The sequence below is a fragment of the Strigops habroptila genome, chromosome 23 (genome assembly GCF_004027225.2).
Source record: "Strigops habroptila isolate Jane chromosome 23, bStrHab1.2.pri, whole genome shotgun sequence".
NCBI lineage: Eukaryota > Metazoa > Chordata > Aves > Psittaciformes > Psittacidae > Strigops > Strigops habroptila.
In genome coordinates this window covers 1,363,581-1,389,625 of record NC_044299.2, presented here as the reverse complement: position 1 = coordinate 1,389,625, position 26,045 = coordinate 1,363,581, and the positions used below count along the sequence as shown (strand labels likewise).

The 26,045-nt window shown below is 55.6% G+C and overlaps 1 protein-coding gene across 10 annotated transcripts in view; it reads left to right on the top strand.

The window, feature by feature from the left end:
- HDAC7 (histone deacetylase 7) overlaps positions 1-26,045 on the top strand; it is an 80,601-nt gene that overhangs the window by 44,011 nt on the left and 10,545 nt on the right. For 2 of the 10 annotated variants that reach the window (XM_030510474.1, XM_030510476.1), the window contains exons 2-9: positions 17,133-17,297; positions 19,813-20,009; positions 21,567-21,657; positions 23,204-23,315; positions 23,539-23,654; positions 23,806-23,928; positions 24,846-24,955; positions 25,906-26,022. In XM_030510474.1, the coding sequence (XP_030366334.1) occupies positions 17,133-17,297; positions 19,813-20,009; positions 21,567-21,657; positions 23,204-23,315; positions 23,539-23,654; positions 23,806-23,928; positions 24,846-24,955; positions 25,906-26,022 (1,031 nt within the window). Of the gene's footprint in view, positions 1-7,391; positions 7,399-12,397; positions 12,415-17,132; positions 17,298-18,528; positions 18,611-18,697; positions 18,726-19,568; positions 19,629-19,812; positions 20,010-21,566; positions 21,658-23,203; positions 23,316-23,538; positions 23,655-23,805; positions 23,929-24,845; positions 24,956-25,905; positions 26,023-26,045 lie in introns of those variants that run through there. The other 8 variants (XM_030510480.1, XM_030510481.1, XM_030510482.1 and 5 more) reach the window with 7 other exon arrangements.

Sequence of the window (26,045 nt, the reverse complement as noted above, 5' to 3'; positions counted from 1 at the left end):
TGATGAACCCTTGAAAGATCTGTCAAGATCAAGGAACTGGGAAGACTTTTAGTTTTCTTTCCCTTGGTAGGACCTTGCCGTCAGGGCTGGATGTCTTGTTGGGTCTGGCTTGCTCATGATTAACTGTGCTGCTTGGGTGGAGGTTCACTTGCTCTTCTGCAGGAGCCCAGACTGGATGATAGCCTGTGACAGCGATGGGAGCGAGTGATAGCGCTTGGCTGTTTCCCTGCTGGAAAGGTTGGGATGTTGGCACGGAGGGGCCCTATCACACCGCGCGGACATGTCTGGGACAATGTGCCAAGCGAGCGAAGGTGTGTCTGGGGAGAAGCCTGGGAGGGGAGCAGGGTGTAGGATGGGGTGCTGGCACATCTGGAGGTGGGACACAGAAACTTGCAGAAGGATTTGTGGGCTCAGCCTGGTTTGAGCTTGGGTGTGTGCTGCATCTGCACAAAGCTGCACGGCCTCCCTCCTGCCGCCTTATCTTCTGCCTTGCTGGGGCCTCCCAACGGTGCTGCTTGCTGGAGGAGAGCCTTGCAAAACCCCATGGCTTTCCCCTCTGTCCACGTGGCTTCCGTGTTCATCTCCTCACAGCCACTCTTGTGCATTCATGACCTTGGAATGAGATGAGGCTTTGCCAGAGCTGACCCACTGACCAACATCCCAGTTCAGAAGAGAGGTTCCCCATTACATGCTGATTGCTTTTCTGATGTACTTGGCATTAGCATAGAGATCTTCCAGTCAGAGAGATAGGGGTACCCCAAATAAAGATCTCTCAGCAGGCTCTGGGTTGAGCATCTCTGGCATCTCATTACAAAACCTGGTGGGTTTATTTTGTCAGAATATCTAAATTAATGGCAGAAGGACCATGAATTACATGACTTTGAGGCGAGGGTTTGGTCACGGTGAATAGTTTCCAGCAGATTTGTGTTTTAGGAAGTCATTTGGCACGTTGTCTTCAAGACTCTCTACTGAAGAATGTGCTGAAATTGCCATGCTGGAAGGTGGCTGATGTGGGAAGCAGGAGACCAGGCTGAGAGCAGTGAGTGGCAGCACACACAGTGTATACAATCATGAGCAGGGGATGGTGATGTCTTAGTGAGGAGTGGAGTTTGCAGCTCCTCCATGCCTAGAAAGTCTTATTTCACTGAGAAAGAAAGGGGTTAGGAACTTTATGGCAGGGAATAGAAGTCCCAACCCAAAGGTCTGGCTGGGAGTTGTGGCTTTCATGCAGAAAAGGCAGGTTGGACACAGGGGTTTGGAGCAACCTGGGCTAGTGGAAGGTGTCCCTGCCTGTGGCAGGGGGTTGGAACTGGGTGACCTTTAAGGTCCCTTATGATTCTATGAAAAAAAGAGCTCTATGAAGCAAAAACTCAGAAGGGAATTGGATTTGGGGCAGGGGGTAGTGGATCTAAGCCTGGAGCAGGGCAGGAAGGTTGCAGTAAGGGTTTGTGCAGCTCAAGGCTGTCGGTGCTGCTGGATGCACCCGCTCCTGCGTCAGGCTCAGCTCTGGCAAGGCTTTGCTGAACGGGGAGGCCAAGCAGCTGGGAGAGGAGGTGAAGCTGGCAGAAACCAGGCCTGCGGGAGCTGATTTATCTGGGAAGATGCAAATACTCCTTATCTAGCTGAAATCACGGCCTCCATCTCAGCTGCACTCACTGTTAGCTCCACATCCCCGCTGCTCCCAAAGTCCTGCTGCACTTCGCCACATGAGGAATTTCTCCAGTTGCTCCATGTCTGTCTGCCGCAGAAACAGCCACAGCACCTCCAGAGCCTGTCCCACACAGTTATTCTTGGGTTGCAGTGGGATACAGGAGCAAACTTCCCTGCCAGGACCCTGGTTAGACCAGCTTTTCTCCTTCCCTTATCACCGTAAGCTTCGGGAGCGGGGAAGCCGCTGCTGAGTTGTGGAAGAGCTTTTTGGCTCTGGCAGCAAAGGGAGAACATCCAGAGGTGCAGTGGCTGCAGAGGGACCACCTAAGAGAGCCTGGGAGGTTGGCAGCAAGCAGGGCTGAGCAAAGAAATAGCAAAGTGATGTCGAAACTCCTGGAAGGGGCAGAGTTGTTGCTGTAGAAGGGGGATAATAATACAGAAGCATGGGAATGGCTTGCCACTAGATGGAGCGAATGGTCTTATGGGGATTTATCTTCAGCCTCTGGCAAGTTCAATCCAGGACCTCCACTGTGGGAATGGGAATTGGTCCTTTCTCTTGGGCTTGACTTTGGGCAGCTGAGGTGGCCATCAGGATCTTCTCCAGCACTGCTGAGCTGTGTGTGATGTGGTGATCCAGGCTGTTGGACATAGAGCAGAAGAGTCACCTGCAGGTATTGTGGGCACAGAAATAGAATCCTTGAGCTCTTGAAGCAGAAGCAGAGTTTGGGACTTCAGGGTGCGAGTATGGAAGATGCAGGAGTTGTGCAGTGAAGGGGCATGTTTCCTGCCTTGATGGACCAGCAGTGGAGCTGGTAGGGTATGGGTATTTATGGGTGCCCCTACATTGTGGGTAGGGGCAATGGCCTTTTGGGAAACCGCTGGTGCAAGAGTTGGAGATGTTCTTGTGATGTGCGCAGAGTCACAGCAAGACCTTGTGGAGGAGCTGCCTGCTGATCACTAGGGGATCAGTGCTGGCTCCACTCACCACATTGCCATCCTTTGGGAGCTGATGACTTGCAGTAGGGGATCCCCATGTCCCTTCCTATTGCCCCACCTCTTGCGAGGCTGCAGACCCCATCAGGAATACCACAGGGCTGCAAGAGGAGATCGATGTAGGAAAACCTTGGGCTGTCCCTCTCTGATGCCAGTTGGGAGCGTAAGGAATCCCTGCGGCAGCTCCCTGGTGATGCAGGTGCTGGGTTGGGGTGGGATGCAACATCTTCCCACCACCCTCACACCAGGGGAGGGGTGAGCTATAGCAACAAGAATGTGCCCTTCCACTTGGGTGACTGCTCCCAGTTAGAGATGAAAACATTTGTTCCTGCAATTGGAGTCATTCCTGGGATTGCAACACCCAGGCTGTGTTTCCAATTAAGCTGCTGAAGTCGTCATGCATTTCCAAGCGCCTTGGCTCAGCAGAGAGAAATCTGGCATTGCCTTCATGTGCTGAAATGCCAGCTGAGATGTGCACGGTATTGAATGAGGAGAAGAAGAGCCCCACCAGCACCACCAGCACAGCATCACCCAGGGGCACTGGGCAGCTCGGGGCCGGCGGGGAGCGATGGGGCTGAGGGCAGAGCAGTCTGCATTCCCTCCTCCTGGGAATGGAAACGCTTGAAATAGTTGTTGAGTTACTGTTGGGTTTTTCCTGCCTGGTTTCCTTCTGTTTCTGGGTGTGTGTTTTGTTTTGGGGAGAAGGGGAGGGGGGTGAAGGGAGTTGTGTTTGGTTTAGGCGCTGTGTCTGCAGGGCTGTATTTACAGCCTCACTGCCTTAGCGGTGATGTTTGCTGTGCATTAGGGATGATGATGTGACCTCTCCACCCCAGCCTCCTCCCAGGCTCTCCTGTGGGGTTCTCCTGCCCCGTCGAGGCTGGAAGCTGTTTGGTTTGGGAGTTAAGGGATCCCTGAAGTGATGCCTGCACCCAGGCCAGTGTCTGGGTGCCTGTGGAGCTCCTTGGTGTTGGATGATGGGTCCTGGTGGTGCGTGTCCATGTTAGGTGCATCTCTATGTTAGGCACCTCTCCAGAGAGCTGCTGGAAGGACAGACATCCCCTTGCCGATGGTTTTCTCTCTCCTTGGGCTGCTTTTGCAGAAGTCAGTGTTCCTGCCTGGAGCTGGAAGTGACCCCACACATTCCTCTCATCTCCCGTGTGGTGATCTGAGCAATGAGATTGGCTCGGGAGCTGGGTCCCAGCTGGGTGGGAGCAGTCCAGTGCGTTAGCACAGACACTCACCAAAGGCTGAGCTTGTGGAGAAATCTTCCCTTTCCAAGAATGAGGATCAGGCTGAGGCCCCCTTCCCTCCGGACTCAGCAGGGATGATGGATGGGAGCAGGAAAGCGGGGACAGGGAAGCTCAGCAGGTCACCAGTGGCTTTTCCCTTTAGGGGGAAGCACAAAGGAGTGTATAAACTCCTTTTACCTGTTGGGAACTCGAGGCAGGGATGGAGTGTCCGGCTGCCCCCTGCTCCGTGGTGCCCCATCTCCCTGTTCCATAAGGATGGCATTATCCACATCCCTGCAGCAAGGCTTCCTTTAGAGCTGGAAAGTGTTAAGTGAGGACGGTGACAAGACCACTCCCAAATTGGATCCTGCTCCTTTCCCATCTGCGAGGGCAGCACCGGGGCAGTATGTTCTTCGGTGGGAGTGTCGTGCAAAGCCTGTGCACCCTTCCCGGAGGCCAGCGCAGGCAGATGCGTGAAAGCCTGGAAAACACCCCAGGGAAGCAAGGAGAGGAGGGGGAAGGCAAGTTTACCACTGGTGGTTAATGCTGCACTGCGTCCATTTAACATATTCTTAAGGTTCTTGGGCTAACTTCCCAAGGTCCTTGCTCCAGAAATGGAGCTTTCCGATGTGCCTCCAGTAGAACAAGTCTGTGTCGCACAGATTTTTAGCAGTGAGGTTGTAATCTTTCTATATTTGCTTGCAGGACAATAATACTGATGCTTTCTATTTTTAACCACATCAGCGGGGCAAAAATGCACTTGGGAATCTTCAGGGAGCAGAGCAGCTCCGCTCGGAGCGCTGCCGGACCTCGGGAGCGACGCCAGGAGCTCAGGCAGCTTTGGGGGTGCCTGGCCCCACGTTTTGGCAGGTAACGAGAGGCCAAGGGCTGGTCTCCCTGCTCCGATGGGCTCAGTGGAGCCTGTGCTCCAGGGGCACAGGGCTGGGGGGGTGGTGGGGAGGAGCTGGGATGTGTGGAATCATCCGTCCTCCTTTTCCTCTTGTTTCTCTCCCTGCTGTGGCCCTTCAAGGCTGCCAGAGGCGCTGGGAGACACTGTGGATCTGCCTGTGTCACTGTGATGCTCATTTGGGTGGTGCCAGTCCTGAAATCCCAGCTCAGGTCCTAAAAGCATCTCAAGCCTTTTATATCTATGTATTTTTTTTTCCATTTCTTTTTTCCTAAGACAGTTTCTGTCACCACCTTGAGCATGGAAAAGGGCTGCAAGCAATAACCTGCAAAGCCCTCCGAAACAAGAGGTGAATAACAAAACTGGCACCGACTTGAGGTGCAAGCCCAAGTTTGGGGACTGATTCATGACTTTGAGTGGTTCTGCCCTGGCCAGGTCCTTCTGCCACCCTCCTCTGCTTGAGCTGCCGTCAGGGCTTGCGTTGGTCCCTGCTGACGTGCGTGCTGGAGGAGCCTGAGCACGTGCACCTCCCATTTGGAGGAGAAAATAGGGATTTAGGGTGGATCGTGCTCCCTGGGGGCTTTGTTTCACCCTCCAGGCTGGGTCCACAGGAAGTGTCTTCTGCCGTCTTGTTGTTTCATTGGGTTTTTTTTCCCTGCAGTGGAAAATCCCACTGGTTTTAGGAGTGGGTTTATCACGGTGTTTGATCTTATTGCACAGACTCTGGTTTCCAGCCCATCTGTGGGCCCATGCAGAGCAATCACCATGTTCCCACAGCAGATTTAATCCAAAACCAGAGGGATTTGGAGAAATCTTCCCTTTCAGGATCAGGCTGAGGTCCCCCTCTCTCCGGAGTCAGCAGAGATGATGGATGGGAGCAGGGAAGGGGGGACAGGGAAGCTCAGCAGGTTACCGGTGGCTTTTCCCTCGAGGGGGAAGCACAAAGGAGCATGTGAACTCCTTTTACCTGTTGGGAACTAGAGCAGGGATGGGAGTGTCTGGCTGCCCCCTTCTCCATGGAGCTCCCTCTCCCCATTCCATAAGGATGGTGTTATCCACATCCCTGCAGCAAGGCTTCCTTTAGAGCTGGAAAGCATTACGTGAGGATGGTGACCAAACCAGAGGGGTTTGGCTTGAATCTGAGTCCTGGATGTTGTGCTTTGGGGTCCTGGTGAAGGTGGAGTCTGTGCCTGTGGCCACCCCCTATAGACAGGGCAGCAGGTTTGCATTTTGGGACTGATCCTATGGGACAAAGAGGTGCTTTTGGCTTTGGCATCCCGGGTGTGCAGCTGCGTGGGGCTCGGGACAATGGCAGGAAGCCAGGAGCTGCGCGCAGCTCCTCATCCTCACGGAGCCGCCGCTGCTCCTCCCTTGCTATTTCCATCGCATTGTCCGGAGGAGAGGAAGGATGTTTCCAGCCTTCTTCCTTTTTGCCTCAAAGGGATGTGGGGTGGGCGGGGAGGGGAGGGGAGAGGATTTCTCTTGCTGGCAGTTGTGCAATAGGCGCTATCGCTGCTGTGCGAAGCACCGCCCAGGTCAAGGGGGTGATGCGTCTTGGCCCGAGATGTTCCTGAGCTCTCCTCTCCTCTGCATAGTGCTGGCAGTGGAGATGTGTCTCATCCCATGTCCCTGCTGGCAGCCAGTGGGCTCAGGCGTGTCCTCCTGTGCAAGGCTTGGAGCTCCATGGGAGGAGATGCTTCTGCAACGTGGCTTTTAGTGGACACGGACTCGTGGTGCTCAGCAGTGCTGGGGGAGATGCTGCTGCCTCCACATCCCTTGTTCCCAGCAGTGGGGTGAGGCTGTTGTGAGGTTGTTGGCACTTAATGTAAGGTATTTTGGGAAGGCAGTGTGGGATCCTAAGGTTCTAAATGCCCTGAGAGCTGTGTCGTGGTGGGGACGTGTGTGTGGAGGTGTGGTGGTGGTGCTGCAGGCGGTGCATGGTTTCAGGTGCCTGTGAAAGCATTACAAGAAAGGGAATGGGAATGTGATGGAGAAATATGGCCATGAAAGGGGGTCCTGGCTTGTTATGGTTATATGTTTAGTTCTTCATTTGTGGATAAAGCTCTGATGATGACAAAGAAAAGCTGCACAGTCCTTCCTGTGTTCTTGCACAGCTTCCGTTGCCATGGCCATGCAAAGCTGAGGCTCCTCCAGGCTTCCAAGTGCCAGGAAGTGAAAGCAGAATGAATTAAGATGGGAAATGAACTTAATTTGCTCTGACTTAAAGCTCTTTAGCACCAGTAAACCCCAACCATTTGAAGCTCAGATCTTGGTCTGAGCACGGCCACACCTCTCCCATTGCTCAGAGGTGGAGAAATGGCCCATGACACATCTCTGAGGGCTTGGCTGTATGAGAGAGTGACACGTCTCTGTATATGGGAGTGTGACACATCTGGGACAGCCCCAGGATGTAGCAGCACTGCTGATTTTTCCATAAGGAAGCACAAAGCTTTAAGGATCTCTTCTGGCTTATTTTCTTTGCTTGTCCCAAATGAAACTGGGACGCAGCGTGGTTGTTCTGTCCTCAAACAGCATCCGTGGTACCCACCACGTGCCGTTCCTCAGGGACACCCTCCGTTCCCTGCCTTGGAGCTGTTGAACACTCTGACAAAGCCCAGGGTCAGGGCCACCCTGCACAACCTGCCAGGAATACCAGGAGCTCCTGGATTTCACTGCTGACAGGAGGCATCCAGCAGTGCCAAGGCGATGGAGCAAGTACTTGGCGGCCGTCGGAGCCAGCCCTTTGCGTTAGTGAAAATGCCACTGATCTGGCTTGGGAAAGAACTATTAATCCCTGGGGTCAGGGTAGTGGCCTCGGCCGTGTGTCCTTCATGGTTTAAGCCTTCCTGATGTTTGGCCACACATGTCCCGTTGTGTGTGTTGGCGTTGGTTGTCCTGCAGTGGGGTACATGAGGAAGGAGAGGCTGCGTGGAAGAAGGAGGAGGAGGTGCACTGGTCAGTTGTCTCCTGCCTCCTCCATAGTTTTGGGGTTGTAGGGATGCTGTGAGCGTGGAGAGCACAGCAGAGGAGAAATTCTTCTGTAAACTACCTTAGAAATTATGCTGGAGGAGCTGAGGCAATGAAATAACACTTTAGGATGGGGCAGAATCATGGAATGGTTTGGGTTGAAGGGACCTTAAAGCTCATCCAGTTCCAGCCCCTGCCATGGGCAGGGACACCTTCCACTAGAGCAGGTTGCTCCAAGCTCCTGTGTCCAGCCTGGCCTTGAACACTGCCAGGGATGGGGCAGCCACAGCTTCTCTGGGCACCCTGTGCCAGCACCTCAGCACCCTCATAGGGAAGAGCTTCTTCCTTATCTCCAACCTGAACTTCCCCTGTTCCAGTTTGAACCCATCACCCCTTGTCCTGTCGCTCCAGTCCCTGATGAAGGTCCCTCCCCAGCATCCTTGTAGCCCCTTTCAGACCCTGGAAGCTGCTCTGAGGTCTCCACGCAGCTTCTCTTCTCCAGGTTCAACAGCCCCAATGTTCTCAGCCCGTCTTCATATGGGAGGTGCTCCAGCCCCTGCTCATCCTCGTGGCCTCCTCTGGACTTGCTCCATGGTCTGTCTTCTTGCAGGTTCCCATTTACAAAGCAGAGAGGGTTTGTGTTTGTCTCCAGCAGCTCCCACACTGGAGTGGGCACACATGGGAGCAGGAGCAGGGCTGGAACCATGAACCAGCCTCTGCTCCATTGTGGCTTTTGCTTCCCCAACAAAGACCTTGGTGTTTCCACCTGCCTCATAGGACCTGGGTGCCAACCACCTGCCCGGGCCCACGCAAAGCCTCCTTATTTATTTTGTCTATAAGCAATATCCCCCAAAGGGGCAGGGAAGGGGAGGGAATACCCGCTCTGCCTTAATTGCATTTAATGAGTGTGCTGGGGCTGGCTGCCAGCAAGTGAGGGCTCTGCCAAGGTTCCTACTTGCCCGTGAGAACGGTCGAGGTGTGGGGTGCGGCTCTGTGGGGTGCGAGCAGAGAGCTGGGGGCTCCCACCAGCACTGGTGCTGCTCACCCCATGCCACGCCATGCAGGGCTCAGCTCCACCGGCACCGTCATCCCCAAGGACTTGGAGGAACACGGGGTAATGGGTTTAAACTGAAACCCATGGCAGGGGGAACTGGATGATCTTAAGGTCTTTTCCAACCCAAACCATTCTGTGATGATATCTCTAGGTGGATGTGCCAAGTGGGTGGGAAATACCCTTGGAGACGTTGCAGGAGGTCTTACAAAGATGGGTTTGTATTAGATGCACCTTGAGCATCCCTTCATCTGGAGCTGGGTCCGGTTCAGCTCCACAGTGTGCACCCAGCCTGTTTCATTGCCAAGCGACTTAGCGCGTCCTGAATGGGATGTGCTTCTGCCAAGTTGACACCAGGGCTCATCTTGAGAAGGTACCAACAGCTCAAACTCACCACATGCACCAATTCCTCATTGTGTGAGGTTGACGCTGCTGCACTGGGCTCATAGGGGGGGTGTTTAGTGTTGGTTTTCTTCTCCTCCCACCGTGCTTGAGCAGCTCAGCTCAGGATTCACCCTGTTTGTGGGTTAAACACCCAGGGCAGTGTTGCTCCATGAGTGCAGAGCACACACCCCACCGCACCCTCCATCCCCGCCAGGCGCTTTGGCTGCCTCGGGGCACCCGCGTTCTGCAGCCGTCAGCGGGGAGCTGCGTCCTCCTCCGAGGCTTCTCCTCCTCCTCCAAGGCTTCCCACTGCTGTTTGCTCCCGCTTTTCCCCAGGCAGGCTCTGGCTCCATGTAGGACACAGGGTCCTCCTTGCAGTTCTTCACAGAGACACCCAGGAATCCTGCCTGATGACTTGGCCGTGCTGTTCCTTTCCCAGCCTTAGCGGCATTCCTTGGCTTCAGCATTGTGGATCTCTTCAAAGCATCACCCCCAGCTGCTTGCATGCACCAGTGCTAACCCAGAATGTCGCTGGTGTCCCCATGGGGTGGCAGAAGGGCTTGTTGGCTCCAGGCATGGTTCAGCCTCCTCTGCATTGAGGATTTGATGCCTGCACCTTGCCCAGCTGCAGAGGTGCCAGCTCTGAGCCGAAGGCTCCTGACTTCTTCATGAGCACCCAGGTATGGGAGGCAGTGCCAAACAGTGAAGGATATCAAAGTGTATTTGGGCAGGAAACCGAAAATGCTGCAGCTTCCTTCCTCTGACATAAATAGCTCTCACTAAAACCCCACATCTCCGCTCTGCGTGCTGGTGATCTCCCAGGGGACACTGGGATGGGGTGGGCTGTGGTTGGGGACCACCACGTGCTGACCCCTGGCCTCACAGGGCAAAGCTGGGTCTGCCCAGCACCTGATGGTCGGCACTGGAGCAAGGCTTGGGGTGAGCTCCAGTTGTGCCCTTGCTGATGGTGGTTGAGCAGTCTGCAGATCCGCACAGAATATTGTGTCTCTTTCCCTGGGATGCATCTAATTCCCATAGAGCTGAGGCTGCCGGTGTTTCTCCCAGCTCCTTGTTCTCCTGCTCCCTGCATTGTGGGCCTGACGTTTTTGGCTTTGCTCTTTTTAGTTCAGTTTTCTTTCCATGCCTAAATCTGCTTCCAGCCCAGCATTGGACCTCGGCCAGCATTTGCCAAAGGGATTTCCTCCTCTGCAGCACGCAGAGAGGCTCCAATTAATGGGCAGGTCCCCTTGAGGAGTCACTCACTGAGAAGTGGGTATTGTGGGAGCCCAGGCTTTTTGTCTCAGCACTTCCACATCAAGCAAGACACCGCTTGGGAGCCCAGAGCTCCTCCCTGGGGGCTCATGAGTCAAGCTGGGCTCCTGCTGCAGTTGCAGAGCAATTACAAAGTAGGTATGTAGGTTGAGCCGTAGTGCTGGTGGCAGCAGCTCCTTGGCCATGGTGACCCTTTGCAGGCCACACAAGGCTGTGCAGGTTGTAGGTTTGAGCCAAGTGGACGGAGGCATTGCTCCGTGCTGTGCCTGTGAGGTTCTCCGTGCCGTGGAGGAGAGGTTTGAGGCTCAAAGGGCTGGGTCCTGCACTGGGGCCACAACAACCCTATGCAGCGCTCCAGGCTTAGGGAATTGTGGCTGGAAAGCTGCTCATGGAAAAGGACCTGGGTTGATGGAGCTGAACATGAGCAGCTTGTGCCCAGGCAGCCAAGAAGCCCCCAGCGTCCTGGCCTGGCTCAGCACCAGTGTGGCAGCAGGGCCAGGGCAGGGATTGTCCCCCTGTGCTGGGCACTGGTGAGGCTGCACCTCGAATCCTGTGTCAGTTCTGGGCCCCTCACTGCAAGAGAGACATTGAGGGGCTGGAGCGGGGCCAGAGAAGGGCACCGGAGCTGGTGCAGGGCCTGGAGCACAAGTGTGATGAGGAACGGCTGAGGGACCTGGGGGGGTTTAGTCTGGAGAAGAGAAGGCTCAGGGGGGACTTATCGCTCTCTGCAACTGCCTGACAGGAGGATGGAGCCAGGAGGGGGCTGGTCTCTGCTCCCAAGGAACAAGGGATGGGGCAAGAGGAAACGGCCTCAAGCTGCACCAGGGCAGGTTTAGATGGAGCTGAGGAACAATTCCTTCCCCAGAGGGTGCTCAGGCATTGGAACAGGCTGCCCAGGGCAGTGCTGGAGTCACCGTCCCTGCAAGTGTTCACACCCCGTGTAGCCGATGCCCTCAGTGCCATGGGTCAGTGGTGGCCTTGGCAGTGCTGGAAAATGGTTGGACTCAATGGTCTTAAAGGTCTTTTCCAGCCTGGTTGATTCCATGATTCTATGCTGGGGTGCTCTGAACAGCAGCTTTGTGCATGCAGAGCGGGGACAGCAGCCAGGACTCTGCTGCAGTGCAGGGCAGATGTGCTGCCGAGCCCTTTGTCGTGCTGTCCAAACCGGTTGGGAACGTTCTCCTCCGCTTATGCAAAGAGCTGGTAATTGAGGAGAGGTTGGTCTCTCATCGTTTGATCTCTCCTCTGCTTCCCTTGGCACAGAGGCCGCATCCTCTTGTGCTGATGTAATCCAAGCTGGTGCGGGAAGACGAGGACGTCCTGCGCCCAGAGGGTGCTCACTCGCGTCCCCGGAGCGCTTGGCTGCGGCCATGGGGCTGCTCCACAGCTCTGCCTCCTTTGGCATCTACCTGCTTGGAGAACAGAGGCTCGGAGGAGCTTATCCTGCCGTGACTGGTGCCAAAGCCTCTCTCTGAAGATCTGTGTTGGCTGTAGGCAGAGAGATGATGCTGAAGCTTTAGACTTGGGCTGTTGCCTCTTGCTAGAAGCCTGCTTGGGGGAGAAGATGGGGCTGTTAGAAAGCACCAGGCTGTTCCAGTTCCAGCCGAGCGGGGCTACTTGCTTGTCTGGAGATCCTGTCTATCATCCACGTTCATCTTTGCCTTCAGGCCTTGGCAGCAGTTAAGGTTTCAGGAGCACACCACAAACCCTTACCCCTTCTCCGGCTGCTGCTGTAGCCGTGTCCGCAAGGAGAGGACATGGGAGATGAAGATGTGTAGCAGCCCCTCTACTGGGGCAGGAGGAGTGGTGGAGCTCAACGTCAGCCCGCTGCAGAAAAAGGCTTCAGGGGAGGACCGGCACTGCCTCTGCATCGCGTGATTCCAGAGAGCAGGATGTGTGGGGCTGCTGGTGGCTCCCGAGCAGGGATTAGCCGACAGACTCCGTCCAGGCTGTGCGACCAGGTGAGGAAGGAATGCGATGGGGTGGGCTGTGCTATGGGGGATGTTTCCCTTCTGGGAGGGGAGGATTTTGCCTGGATCTCACGAGTTTCCATGAGCAGAAGCTGCCTGTGCTGTTGTGGGGAGCCCGAGGCACCACCAGGCAGCCTTGGCTTTCCTTCAGCAGAGCCCTTTGGTCATGAATTTCCCTCTGTTTCAGAGGAAATGATGGTTGTTGCGAGGTTTCCTGGGGATACCTTGCACTCCTCCGCACAGCATCCTCCCATGGGGGCTTTGTGGTGGTATTTGGGATGGGGATTACGACCCGTGGGGGTGGGAGGATGCAACTGCTGGCAGGAAATGACTGCCAGAGGTTTCCAGCTGTGCCAGAGGATGGATGGAGCCCACTTGCTGTCCCTCCCGTCCCATGGCCCGGCTGCGGTTGCAGGAGATGAGCTCTTTGGTCCCACCTTGTACCTCGTGTTGCCCACGCTCAAACTGTGTGGTTGGGGATCCGATCCTTCTGCAGAGAAACTGCTCAAAACACCGTTTTATTCACTTACTTGCTTCAGATGCGTGTGAGCACACACATACCTGCCCCTGTAGGCCTGGCTCATGGTGCCATACCTCAGGGCACGACTGAGGAACAGCCAGCAGGGATGGGGATGCTTTACACTGGGATCATAAGCGGCTGTGGCAGGATTCAATCCTGCCTGTACTTAGCTCTTTCTGTGGCTTCTGTGTGTCCCTGTGACCAAATGATCTCAAGTTTAGACTTGAAACCTGTCCCCAGGTTTTGCTGTGCAGGTTTTGCCTCCACTGATTCATGGTTGGTGGTTGGAAAGCTTTAAAAACTCATCCCTGGGAGAGGGGCAGCATCCAGGATGCTCAGCCCCTGGTTGCTCCAACTCCTGTGGAGCTGTACATGAGTATGAAGGCAGATATTAGGTGGTTTAAGTACCACCTGAGGTGAAGTTTGGGTCCTGTGTTAAGGTTTGGGGCTTTGGGGTGATTTAGCAGGCTGCAGGATTACCTTGGGATCCTCCTGGCCAACTTTGCCCTGTGGGCAAAATGCTTTCAAGGCCAATCTGAACATGTGGATTTGAGAGCACTGGGAAAACCTGCCTTGAAACAGGCACCTAAACACCCATGTGGATTTGTTCACCCCACTGACCTCATCTGTGGGGCAGCACAGGGCCCTCACGTAGCCCTGGGACAGCGAGGAGGAGGCTTGCTGTTGATGGAGAGCACAGGCACCCAGATTTCCCCTGTGGATGCAGCTGGTCCACTTCCATGAGTGTTTCATTTAGTCCTGAAAGGCTCACTGCACCTCTTCCTTTGGCTGTGGAGTCCTCTTTCTGCTCTCGATGGGTGCTGTGGGAACATAGCGTGGTCCCATGAGCCTGGGTGGGAATGCTGATACTGGAGGGTGGCTTGGAACACAGCGCATTAAAACCAGATCCAGGTACAAAGCATCTGTGTCCCAGAGCACCGTGAGATTTTTGGGTCCTGGAGTCATGAGTTTCAAGCTGTAACGACGCACATTTGTGGGGAGAAAATTCCAGGGAGGGCTATTAAATGTCTGACTCAAAGGTCACGAGCCACAAATAACCAGGGAGAGTAATGAGGGGGAAGTATCTCGCCCTGATCCGCTTCCCGAGGCCTGATGTGGATCTCATCTACAGGCTCAAACAGAGAATTTCCTGATTTATGTGCTTGAAACACCTAAATAATGTGCTTGAAACCCCTAAATATAATGTGCTTTACTCACAGGTGTATGTGTGTAGTCTGGGTGGTTTCAGGTGTGTTGCTTTTAATCCTGGTTCATGACTTGGGTTGTGGGAAGGATTTGGGGATGCACGTGCAGCTTCACTGAGCTTTAATCATTGTCTGTCTCCAATTCTTTTCTGGAAACTTTCTGCACAGGAAAGTTTGTAAGAAGCAGAGTAGAAAAAAGTAGGATTTTATCCTTGTGGAAAAACTCGTGGGGGCTTCTCCTGGAAAAGCATCAGCCTCTTCTTGTTGTAGAGCAGGAATTTGATGTCTGGTAGGGAGGAGAGGGATCCACCCACATCTGGCCAATTCATAAAGCCCTTGAAACTCCCAGTTAACACGCTCCAGAAAGAGTTATCAGAATTTGGCAACCGACTGCTCCAAACATTACATCTTCCCTCAGCAGCATCTGTTCTCTTATGGCTCATGCGGGACACTGTGTACGGCCGCTCCGCTCGGGAACCGCTGCGGCGGCGCAGGGCTTTCCCCGGAGCTGCCATTCCCGGAGCTGCCATTCCCGGAGCTGCATCCCTGGAGCTGCATCCCTGGAACGTGGTGGCTCCTCAGCAGCAAGGCGAGGCAGGAGGAAAATGCCCCAAAGCCTCAGGTTTCTCAGGGAGCTGCAAGGAAGCCCCCCAGGGACACATGAGCGGCTGGAGGTAGGGAGAGTGGAGGGGCACGTTCTGTCTAGTAGCATCCCTACTATCCCCAAAGAGCAGTGCCTGTGTCCCTGCTCCTGCTGTAGCTGGGGAGAGGTGCTGGGGTGATGCTGGGTTTGTCATTCTTTGCTTCACTTTAAGGGGAACATAAAGTTTGGTCCCCCGATGAAACCAGCATCTCGGTGCCTGCACCCCAGGGGCCAGGGTGAGGTTATGCGAGGTACCTCGACTCCGGGATTTCCTATTTCTCGAGTTCTGCCTTTGTGATCTTAATGTTATTTCAACATAGTCCTTTTCGTGTGGTTTCTTAGTTAAGTGTTTTTAATTTGAACATATTCCCTCCAGCTAATTCTTGTTCCTTGTGCGTGGCTCTGCAGAAGACCTTTTCCTTTTATTAAAGAGGAATGTTTTTAATCACATGCATTCTTTAACCCGGCTGAACTCTGAACCTTTCACAGCTAATCAGCATAAGATGGGAAATGGTTTTGAAGAAAAACCTCTGCCTTTAACTCTGTTTGGACTCAGACAAAGCTCTTGGCTGTTTTGGCAGTGCTGGCACATGGCACGGCTGCACGGAAAGGCGTAGCTGGGATGCAACTGGTTTCTCCTTCATAATGTGCCTGCCCTGCTTTGTTTGCTTCTTGCTTTATTTCCCTCTTAGAAAGTGCAGCTCTTTGCTGACGGCTCCTTTTGCCTCTTAAAATATAGCAGGAAATGCCAAAGCAAAGATTTTCTGTGCTGCTTTTTTTGGGGGTGTGCGTCTGTGTCTGTCTGAGAGCAGCAGCATGAGCAGTGATTTCCTCCACAAGCACCAGTTTACCACCACCAGCCTGGGAAATGCTACCACCAGGTTTCCCCCCAGCCAAAAGCTGAACAGGAGTCCAAGAGGCTGTTTGCATAGTGGGGTCCCATCACTGTTCATGCTTGCTCCGTGGCCTTCCCACCTTCCCAGCGAGCACGTGGCCCCTCGGAGCGCTTCGGCTGCTTTCCCTGCGCTGCATCCTGCTGACAGCCTGGAAAATGCTGGTAACTCGTGCTGGGTGCTGAGCACAGAGCTTGCATTCACGCTCATCCTACTGCCCAAGGCTTTCCCAGGGCATGGGGAGAGCCTCTGCTCCTCTGAAGCTCCTCTCGCTGTGTTGCAATCTCCCCTTCCCGTGGAGGAAGGGTGGAGCTGCCGCCGCTGCTACCTGCCCAGGTTTGTGCAATGGGCTCTGCAGCTCCTGGTGCTCGCTTCCATGGTGCTTCCATGGTGCTTCCATGGTGCTTCCATGTTCTATTCGGGCACCAGAACTGGTGCAGGGCCTGGAGCACAAGTGTGATGAGGAACGGCTGAGGGACCTGGGGGGGGTTTAGTCTGGAGAAGAGAAGGCTCAGGGGGGACCTTCTCGCTCTCTGCAACTGCCTGACAGGAGGATGGAGCCAGGAGGGGGCTGGTCTCTGCTCCCAAGGAACAAGGGATGGGACAAGAGGAAACGGCCTCAAGCTGCCCCAGGGGAGGTTTAGATGGAGATGAGGAACAATTCCTTCCCTAAAGGGTGCTCAGGCATTGGAACAGGCTGCCCAAGGCAGTGCTGGAGTCACTATCCCTGCAAGTGTTCACACACCATGTAGCCAAAGCCCTCAGTACCATGGGTTAGTGACTGTGCTGGGAACAGTTGGACTTGATGAGCTTAAAGGTCTATGATTCAATGATGAGAAAGCATCAGGTCTTTCAAAGGGGCTGAGTTTTGCTGTGGTTTAATAGCAGACCCATTTGCAAAGCTGTTCGCCCCGTGAGCTGCTGCTGGTGACGTGGTGGCTGCTGAGCCCCTGCCAGCCCCTGCGCTCGTGTGAGGCCGGGTTTGCCACCAGCTCCAGCCTTCCCATGCGAACGTTCCTGGGAACTAAAAATAATCCTCAGAAATGTTGGCAGGCGGGAGAGGAGCCGGAGCCTGTCCCAGAATCCTTCCACCTCTTCCCTGGGTGGCTGCTCCCAGTTTGCCTCCCCCTGCTCCATCACTCAGCCCCGCTCCTGGGCCATGCAGGTGAGGAGGGTGATGGATTCAGCCCCATGAGGCTGCACGGGGCCAGTGGAGCATCCCAGTCTCAGCCCATCTGTGCCACGTGGTGACTTGCAAGGGTCTATTAGGGACCAGCAGGACGTGGGGTGGTTGGGGAATGGGGCAGACCCCCCAGGAGCCACCATGGGGCCGTGCTTTTGGCCTTCTTTGGGTGAGGGGAAGAGGAGGAGCTGCCGGCCTGGCTGCCTGCCCCCTGAATCATGTGTGAGCAGCGGAGGGGAGTTGTTTACTGTAACTCTTGGCGCAGGTCCCGGCATGAAACCCCAAATGAATTCAAGCTGCAGCGGGAGGTCGTGGCTGAAACAAACAGCTCCCAGCACAGGAAGGGCTTTGCTGAGGGGTCCAGAGCTGCTGGAGCCCGGCCTGGAGCAGGAGGGATGTGGAGCATCCCTGGGGAGCTGCCACGCACAAGGTACCACATGCCATAAGGGTCCCAGCATGGGGACAGTGGCTGAGGCTCCTTCCCAGGGGCTGGGACACTCCTGTCACCCTGGGGTGCTTCAGGCCAGTCTGTGCTCCCACAATCCCTGTTTTCCCATCTCATCCTCCCTCTCTCCCATCTGAAAATGGTGCTCAAATGTCTCCATCCGAGCAGAGCCGGTGCTCCCTGTGCCATGGGGGAGCCGGGGCAGGAGGAGGGTCCATGCAGCCTCTTCCCTGGCTCCGGTGCCTCCTGGCCCTGGGGATGCTCGACAGCCTTTTTCCTGGCTCAGGGTGAGCGCTGAGGAGTTGTTTTGCTGGCTGCTGGCCGCTGGCCTGCCCGTCCTCCCTGTCCCTCCCAGCACACACGTTCCCTCCCACTTCTCCTCTTCACTGCTTCAGAGCTTGGATTTTAAGTCTTTAAAATGAAATGTCTTTAAAAAGCAAATGAATGTCTTTAAAAAGCAAATGAAACAGAGAGATTCCCACCGGTGTGTTCCCCATCAGCTCTGCCACTGTGCATGTCCTTGGAGGTGCCTGTTGTAGCCCCTCCTTTGCCTCCAAGACCTTCTTGCCCCCTTTTGCCCCCTGGAGGTGCTGAGGATGCTGCCGATGGGGAGGTGAGAAGGAGGTGAGAACAGGGCTGCTGCTGCTGAGCTTTGCCTTGTGGGAGCTCCCTGTGGGCATCTTTAGCATCCCTGGCAGAGAAAGGTTGTGACAAGTCTTCTCTGGATGCCATCAGCTCTAAGGATGTGGCTGGTCCCTTCCTCCTCATACCCCCACATTCCCCTTTGCACAATGATTCTTCACCTAAGCAGCTCTTTCCAGTGTCTCCAAGCTCAGTGTGATGTCCACAGTCTCCTGGCAGCAATTCCCAGCTCCTGCCCCTTCGTAGTATACACCAGGACAGTGACATTTGGCTGGAGGGAACCAAGGGATGGCTGAGCTTCTGCAAGTTCCTGCAGATAGACAGCATCACGTGGCAGGGATTTGGCTGGGCTGGGAGCTGTCAGAATTCCCTGTTTCCCATCCCTGTTACACTCTGTCCTTGTCTGGCTGCCAGCAGCCCAGCACGTCGGGTAGCACTGCACATGCCATGCTCCTGCCTCCCTTCAGCCTTCATTCCTGAGGGGCTCCACCAGCGCCCATCCCTCCGGCATCCTCCTCCTCCCTGGGAGGTGGGAACACACATGAGCTGGGAAGCAGGAGGTGACAGCCCAGCTTATCGCCTGCATCCTTCTGCATCGCTGATGTTCCGCAAGCTGGGAGGCCCTTTGGGTGGGAGCTTCCTGGAGCAGCACGCAGGTAACGGCCTCCCAGGGTGCTGGTGCTGGCACCCTGCTGCAAGGAGATGTGCTGGGATGAAGTGTCAGCCTTGGGGAGCCCTGCCTGGCTTCCAGCAGGAGCTGAAGGGCACATGGTAGGTGAGACAACGGGCTGAGAGAAGATCAGGGTCTTCTCGCATAGGGTGACTTCCCTTGGACTCTTGTTTGCTCATAAAATTGCAGTTTAAACGTGCTTTTGCTGTACCTGACTCCCAAAGGGAGCTGTGGGGCTCATCCTGCCCATCTCGTGGCATCACACCATGTCCACACCGTGTCCAGCCCTGTCCATTATCCTTGGTGACAACGGAGCAGAGGAGCTCATGGGCTTTCAGGCTCAAGCTCCACATCATGCTGGTTATGTGGGGCAGCAGCATGTAGCAATTAGAGCCCGTTAGCCAGGGATAAGTTAAATCCCAGTCAATTACCAGTGACATAGAGAATGGAGTCAATCCTGCACTGGGGTTTCCTGGGAACACCAGCTCCTTCTCTGCCACGGGCTGAGGTTGGGGATATTGAGCTGGTCAGAGAAGCATTTGCCTTCGACCAGAGGGGATTTTCCTGCCTGGGCTGCACAGGATGTGGTTATTTATAGTCATGGTGCCTTCCTTGAGTGAATACACTCATTCTCCTTCCCCTTGCATGTTGGCATGGGCCAGGGTGTGAGTTTGCTGGGTTTCCCCCTGTGCAAATGCTGTATTATGGGCCAGGAGCCTGCAGAGGTTTCTCCTGCTGCTATTGAGGCTGGGATTTGAACAGCACAAGGTGCGGTAAATTGCTTTTGGAACACAACCAGCTCTCAAGCTGCAGTGGCCCTGGTCCTGCATCCAAGAGCATCCCCCTTGCAGTGTCCTTTAATGCTGAATTCCTGCCTGGTTCCAGCTTCTCCCCCATGCTGCAGTGCCTATAGCTGCGTTTGGGCTGTGGGATGCCACAGGCAAAGCATTTCTCAGTCGTAGTGTCAGGAGAGATGCCTGCAGCACCTTGGAGACTCTCCAAAGGTCTGTCACTGACAGGATTTATTGCCCACGAGGCTCTTGCAGCCTACAGATGGTGTGTGGCAAACCCTTCCCAATGGCAGTGCATCAGGATATAGCCGAGCCCCATCCTGGTGCTTCCTGCCTGCTCTCAGGATGGTGTGAGCAGGACGGGGCCTGAGCTGTGCCTCTCTTTGTGTCTCCACAGCTGCTGTGACACCGTGCACCTCCCCACGGGTGCCCCAGACTGTCCCCATGGACCTGCGGATCGGGCAGCGCGTCGTCAAGCCTGGCTCTGACACCACTTTGCTGGCCCTGAAGCACACGCAGCAGCTACAGCACCAGCTCTTCCTCGCCAGCCTGCACCAGCAGCAAGTGGAGCAGCTCGCCCACCAGCACGTCAGGGTATGAGCACCCCAGGGTGCAAGGGGGGGACCTGCACCCGCTTTTGGTAGCGGCTGGGTGAGGATTTGGCGCTTGAGAGAAGTCACTTTGCCCCCCAAGCACGTAGCTCATGGTGCTGTGTGTGTGCCTGCCAGCAGTGCCCTTCGCTGGGGCTGGCTTTGGTTAAGCTCTGGCAGGGAGTAAGAGGAAGAAGCTGGAAATCCCAACCCAAAAATAACCTTCCCAGGTGAATTCCTTCTTTTCCCCTGAGCTGGAGAGCCTGCAGTGCTTTTGAGCCAGCCCGGAGACCTCTCTGACGCAAGGAGGCTGCTTTAGGAGTCAGGTGGGGTGGGTTTCATGTCTTAGTTTCAAGCCAAATCCCTGTCCTGCCAAAGGCTGGGGCCTCCTGGGATGTGTGAAGCAGGGCAACGCTTTCAGCCTCATACCACGTGTGCTGAGGCAGGAGCCAGAGCGGCTGGACAGGATGCCTGGTGTCTGTGATCTGCCCCTCCGCTTGGCCACCGCTGGCTCCCTGCCCCAAAGGCACAGCTCACTCACTCCACCAGCTCATGTGCTTTGCTGGGAAGTCTTCACTGGAATTCTCTGGTGTCACCCGGAATCACAGCCCCATCCTGCTGCCGGGCTCTGCACTGTCACAGCGTGACAGCAGGATTTAGCTTGGATGGGTCCTCTGCAGACCCTGACCCTCGGGCAGGTTGTGGAGGTCACATCTGGGCAAGTTGTGACCATCTCTAAGCACAGAGATCCTCCCCTGCGTGTCACAGTGCTCACTGTGGGATCAGTTCCATATATCCAGATGGGATTTCCCTCATGGGCTGTCCCATTGCTGCTCATCCTTTTGCTGTGCCCCTCGGAGGACTCTGGCTCCATCTGCTCTGTAACCCCCTTTGGGTGGTGGAAGGTGCAGTTGTACCCCCTCTCCTCTGGACTAAAGCCTCATCTGCTTCTCTCACATCCCCGTCAGTGCGTGGCATGGGCTCAGTGGTCCCAGTAACCTTGTCTGGAAGCCCTGGGGGAATCATGCTGAGCCTCAGCACCAGCATGGTCCACGCACAGAGAGTTTGAGATGCTGCTGCTGCCACGGCTGTTGGATGCTTGGAGGCATTTGTGCTTTTTGACCTCTCTGTGAGATGGGATCATCTCGGAAAACCTCAGCTCTGGAAAACACCAAGATCCAAAATTTTAAGATTTGTATAATAGGTTTTTTAGCTGTTTTCCTCCTTTTTAATCAACTATGACTTTTATTTCTCCTTGTATCACAACGTGCCCCAGCTACAGATAAACCAAAACACCATGAAAGGCAGCAAGTTGAACCAGACTGGTTTGTTGAACCATGTCCCTGGGGAGAGCATCTCTGGAGACAAAGCTGCATCTGGTTTGCTGTGATGAAACAACTTGACCATGTTCTGCTGGGCCAGGGCTGCCCATCAGCTTCCCCAAAATGACCTAACTGAGTGGTTCAGATGTGCTCCATCACCGTGTCATCGTGCCTTGGGCTTTTGGAAGGGGCCAGAAGGCTTTGGTCTGCGTTGGGCTGATGTCTCTCTCCTCTTGCAGGTGACCATGGAGTCCCCACACCGTGAAGCTGAGCCTGGGCAGCAGGAGCAGGAGCTGCGGCAGATCCTCAACAAGGACAAGAGCAAGAGAAGTAAGAGCCTCTGTGTGTGTGTTGGCACGTGGCACCGTGTACCTGAGGATCCATGTCCTCAAACCCAGGGAGATCAGCTCACAGAGGCAGTGGGATCAGAGGGGCTCTTAGAAGAGGGCTTAGCAGATGGTTCTGCCCTTGTCCAGACCAAGCTCTGCCCTCTCTTGATCTAAAGGTGTGTCATAGCATGCATGCCATGGAGCATCTCTGTCCTGTGCATCAAACTGAGCCATGCTCTGTGTCTGCCTGGGGTCAAGAGGACCTCCCCAACGTAGTGTCCATGGGGAAGTCCTGTCCTGAGCAGCAAGCAGTGATGCCAGCAAGTTGCCCTTAGCAGTTGGCAAGAGGGTTTTTGGGCTATGGCCTGGCTGGTGTTTGTCCTTCATGTCCCTCCTAGTGATGCCAACCTGGTGGTCACATCTCCAGGTTAACGTTGTGTCATGCCCTGTGGCCACTGCAGCGATGCTGCCTGAGCTGTTGGTGCTTGTGGCTGCGCTGAGCAGGGTGTGAATTGGCTGCTTGACCTTGCAAGCCCCAGCCTGGAGCACCAGGAGCAGAGGGAAGAGGTTGATGGGCAGAATGTGTCCCGCTGCGGTCTCCCTGCGCCATCTAGTGCTGGTCCCTCTGAGGTGTGGGATGTGCAGAGCTCTGCAGCACGATCCAAAGATGCAGCTGCAGCATTCATCAAATGCACTGCACCCATTGCAGTGTCCATGTGCACCTTCTGGGCTCCATGAGGATGCTGGTATTTCCCCTTAGCTCCCACCTCGCTGCTCTGTCGGGGTTTGAAGGGTTGATGGGGCTCATCGTGATGCTGATAACATGGTGCCTGCTCTTTCCATGCCTCTTCTGAGCAAACGGCTCCTGGGAATGCTGCACACAGCCCCTTGATGGAGTCTGGGAGTTAACCATGGAAATTAGAAGCTGTTAACTAGGAGGATGGTGGGACACTGGCACAGGGTGCCCAGAGAAGCTGTGGCTGCCCCATCCCTGGCAGTGTTCAAGGCCAGGTTGGACACAGGGGCTTGGAGCAACCTGCTCTAGTGGAAGGTGTCCCTGCCCGTGGCAGGGGTTGGAACTGGATGAACTTTAAGGTCCCTTCCAACCCAAACCATTCTGGGATTCTATAAATCAACTTACCTGGGCTCAGAGGTGCCGGATGCTGGCACAGGAGCGTGGAGCATCCCTGTTGTAACCACAGAGCATTCCTGCTGGATCATTCAGATGGGGCTATAGTCTGGCATGGGTAGGAGCATGAAAATGGGCTCTACCTGAGGTGGGAACCCCCATGGGTGCTGGTGATTGCAGCACCCTGCAGCAGCCAGACCTCTGCCTGGGGGTGTTTTACCACCACGGTGGAGCTGGGTGTTGAACGTGGGTTGCCGCTGTTTGTTTGCCAGTGGGTTGTGGTCAGTCTCATGCTCTTCTGGAAGAGTTCATCAAGAGATTCAGGAGCCTCAAAGCTACCCCCTGAACTGCATGAGGTCCTTTAAAGTGCTCTGTGTCAGCTCTCAGCCGTGTGTGGTCACTGCTGGTGTTTCTGCAGGTGCTGTGGCCAGCACAGTGGTGAAGCAGAAGCTGGCTGAGGTCATCCTGAAGAAGCAGCAGGCAGCTTTGGAGAGGACCAGCAACCCCAACCCTTCAGCCATGCCATACAGGTAAACCAGGCTTCTTGCCTTTTGTCCCAAGACAAGACAAAACCAGCAGCTGGAGCCCTTCTATAGGTGCTTGTGGTAGTGGACAGGTCAAGCCTTTCTGGCCACTGGCACATGCCTGGGAAGGGCAATGTCCCATGGGCCCCCCCTTGCATTAGGACATAGCATGGGAAGCCTGTGGCTGCCAGTTGGGAAAGGTCTCCAACGAGCTGACTTCTCCCTGTAGGTCTCTGGAGCCTCTGGATCCTGAGGGCCCTTCCCCTCCTGTGCTCAGCACCTTCCTGCCCCCCGTCCCCAGCACTTCTCTTGACCCCCCAGAGCATTTTCCACTGCGGAAGACAGGTAAGACTTTGGGGATAACAGCACCTCCCTTGCAGCCCACTTGCAGGGGATGGCTGGAGCTGAGAACCAGGGTGTCCTGGCCCCTCGAAGCCAGCCCAGCTTTGTCCCCATCAGCAGTGGGGCTGGGACTAACCACCTTGTCTGCTCACAGCCTCTGAGCCCAACCTGAAGGTGCGTTGCAAGCCCAGGAAGTGCCTTGACCGACGCAAGAACCCCCTGACGCGGAAGGAGAGCGCTCCCCCCTCGCTCAAGAGGCGGCCGCCCGAGGCCATCGGTGAGGCCTTCACCTGGATGGTGATACCTCAGGGGGTTTGGAGACACCTCGGGGCCAGGCTGGAGCAGCTACGGTGTGCCCAGGATCCTGTGTCACATCTGCTCGGGGACCGTGTGTCCGGGGCTTGGTGTGTTGTAGGTGCCAGGGCACAAACCATGGAGGGAGCTCTCTGCCATGTTAAGGGGTGCTAAGGGAGGATGAGCAGGGGCTGGAGCAGCTCCCATAGGAAAACAGGCTGAGAACATTGAGACTGTTCAGCCTGGAGAAGAGAAGCTGCGTGGAGACCTCAGAGCAGCTTCCAGGGTCTGAAGGAGGCTACAAGGATGCTGCAGAGGGACCTTCATCAGGGACTGGAGCGATAGGACAAGGGGTGATGGGTTCAAACTGAAACAGGGGAAGTTAGGTTAGATCTAAGGCAGAAGTTCTTCCCTGTGAGGGTGCTGAGGCGCTGGCACAGGGTGCCCAGAGAAGCTGTGGCTGCCCCATCCCTGGCAGTGTTCAAGGCCAGGTTGGACACAGGGGCTTGGAGCAACCTGCTCTAGTGGAAGGTGTCCCTGCTCATGGCAGGGGTTGGAGCTGAATGAGCTTTAAGGTCCCTTCCAACACAAACCATTCCATGATTCTGTGGTGGTGCAGGGATAGATGAGCCAGGAAAGGACGTTCCTGCAGCTGAACCCTGCTGCTTTTCAGGCCCAGGATGGACGTCCAAGGCTGGAAGGGTCCAAGGTCCTGAGCAAACGCAGCTGGTCAGGATTCCTCGCTGTGATGTGGAGCCTCCATTGCGCAAAGGGAGATGTCACCCAAGGAGGGTGGTGGGCAGCTGTTAGAGGAAAGGAGGGGGATGAAGGGCTGGGGCAGGGGCTGTGCAGCCCTGCTCTGGATGCTTTACCCATCACTCTTGTTTCTCTTCCCCGCAGACTCCTCCCCAAGCAGTAGCAGCACCCCTGTGTCTGGCTGCAGCTCTCCCAATGACAGCCTCCCCGCCGAGCACGGAGCCCTCCCCACTGCCTCCAGCATGGCCCACGAGGTGAGTTCCAGCAGCCAAAGGGCCACAGGCTGGGGCTTCCTGATTGTCCCCCTGTGCTGGGCACTGGTGAGGCCACACCTCAAATCCTGTGTCAGGTCTGGGCCCCTCACCCCAAGAGAGACATTGAGGTGCTGGAGCGGGGCCAGAGAAGGGCCCCGGAGCTGGTGCAGGGCCTGGAGCACAAGTGTGATGAGGAACGGCTGAGGGACCTGGGGGGGTTTAGTCTGGAGAAGAGAAGGCTCAGGGGGACATTATCACTCTCTACAACTGCCTGACAGGAGGATGGAGCCAGGAGGGGGCTGGTCTCTGCTCCCAAGGAACAAGGGATGGGACAAGAGGAAACGGCCTCAAGCTGCCCCAGGGGAGGTTTAGATGGAGCTGAGGAACAATTCCTTCCCCAAAGGGTGTTCAGGCATTGGAACAGGGTGCCCAGGGCAGGGCTGGAGTCACCGTCCCTGCAAGTGTTCACACCCCGTGTAGCCGAGGCCTCAGTGCCATGGGTTAGTGGTGGCCTTGGCAGTGCTGGGAACGGTTGGACTTGATGGTCTTAAATGTCTTTTCCAACCTGGTTGATTCTATGATTCCTGGCTCCAGGGTTGGATGCCCTGATCTCCTGCTCCCATCCTAGGCTTAGGTAGCATCCCCCAACAGGGACCCCAGCCCTGAACCCCTCTGCCCAGGAACTACCCTTAGCTCTGCTCTCTGTGCATGGTGGGATCCTCTGCCCAGCCTAGCGCTGCTCCCGACCCACTTCCCTCCTCCACAGGATGCATATCTTGTCTCCTAGTGTATGTGCTGTCCCCCTGGGTCCCCTGTGCCCTGGCCCCAGGCATTCCCCCATGCAGATGGGGCTCAGCCCCCTTCTTCTGCTGCCCATGCTTGAGCTGCTTGTTCCACCCTGAGCTCTGGCACTGCCAGAGCAGGAGACTAATGACTTGTGTTTGGTGCAGACACCCCTGGCCCAGCGCCTGATGATGCAGGAGAGCTCACTGGCCCAGTTTGCCCTGCAGAGTGCAGCCTCCCTTCCGGCCATCACGCTGGGATTGCCGGCTACCACTAGTGCCAGGGTAGGTAGCCAGCTTGTAGGTGG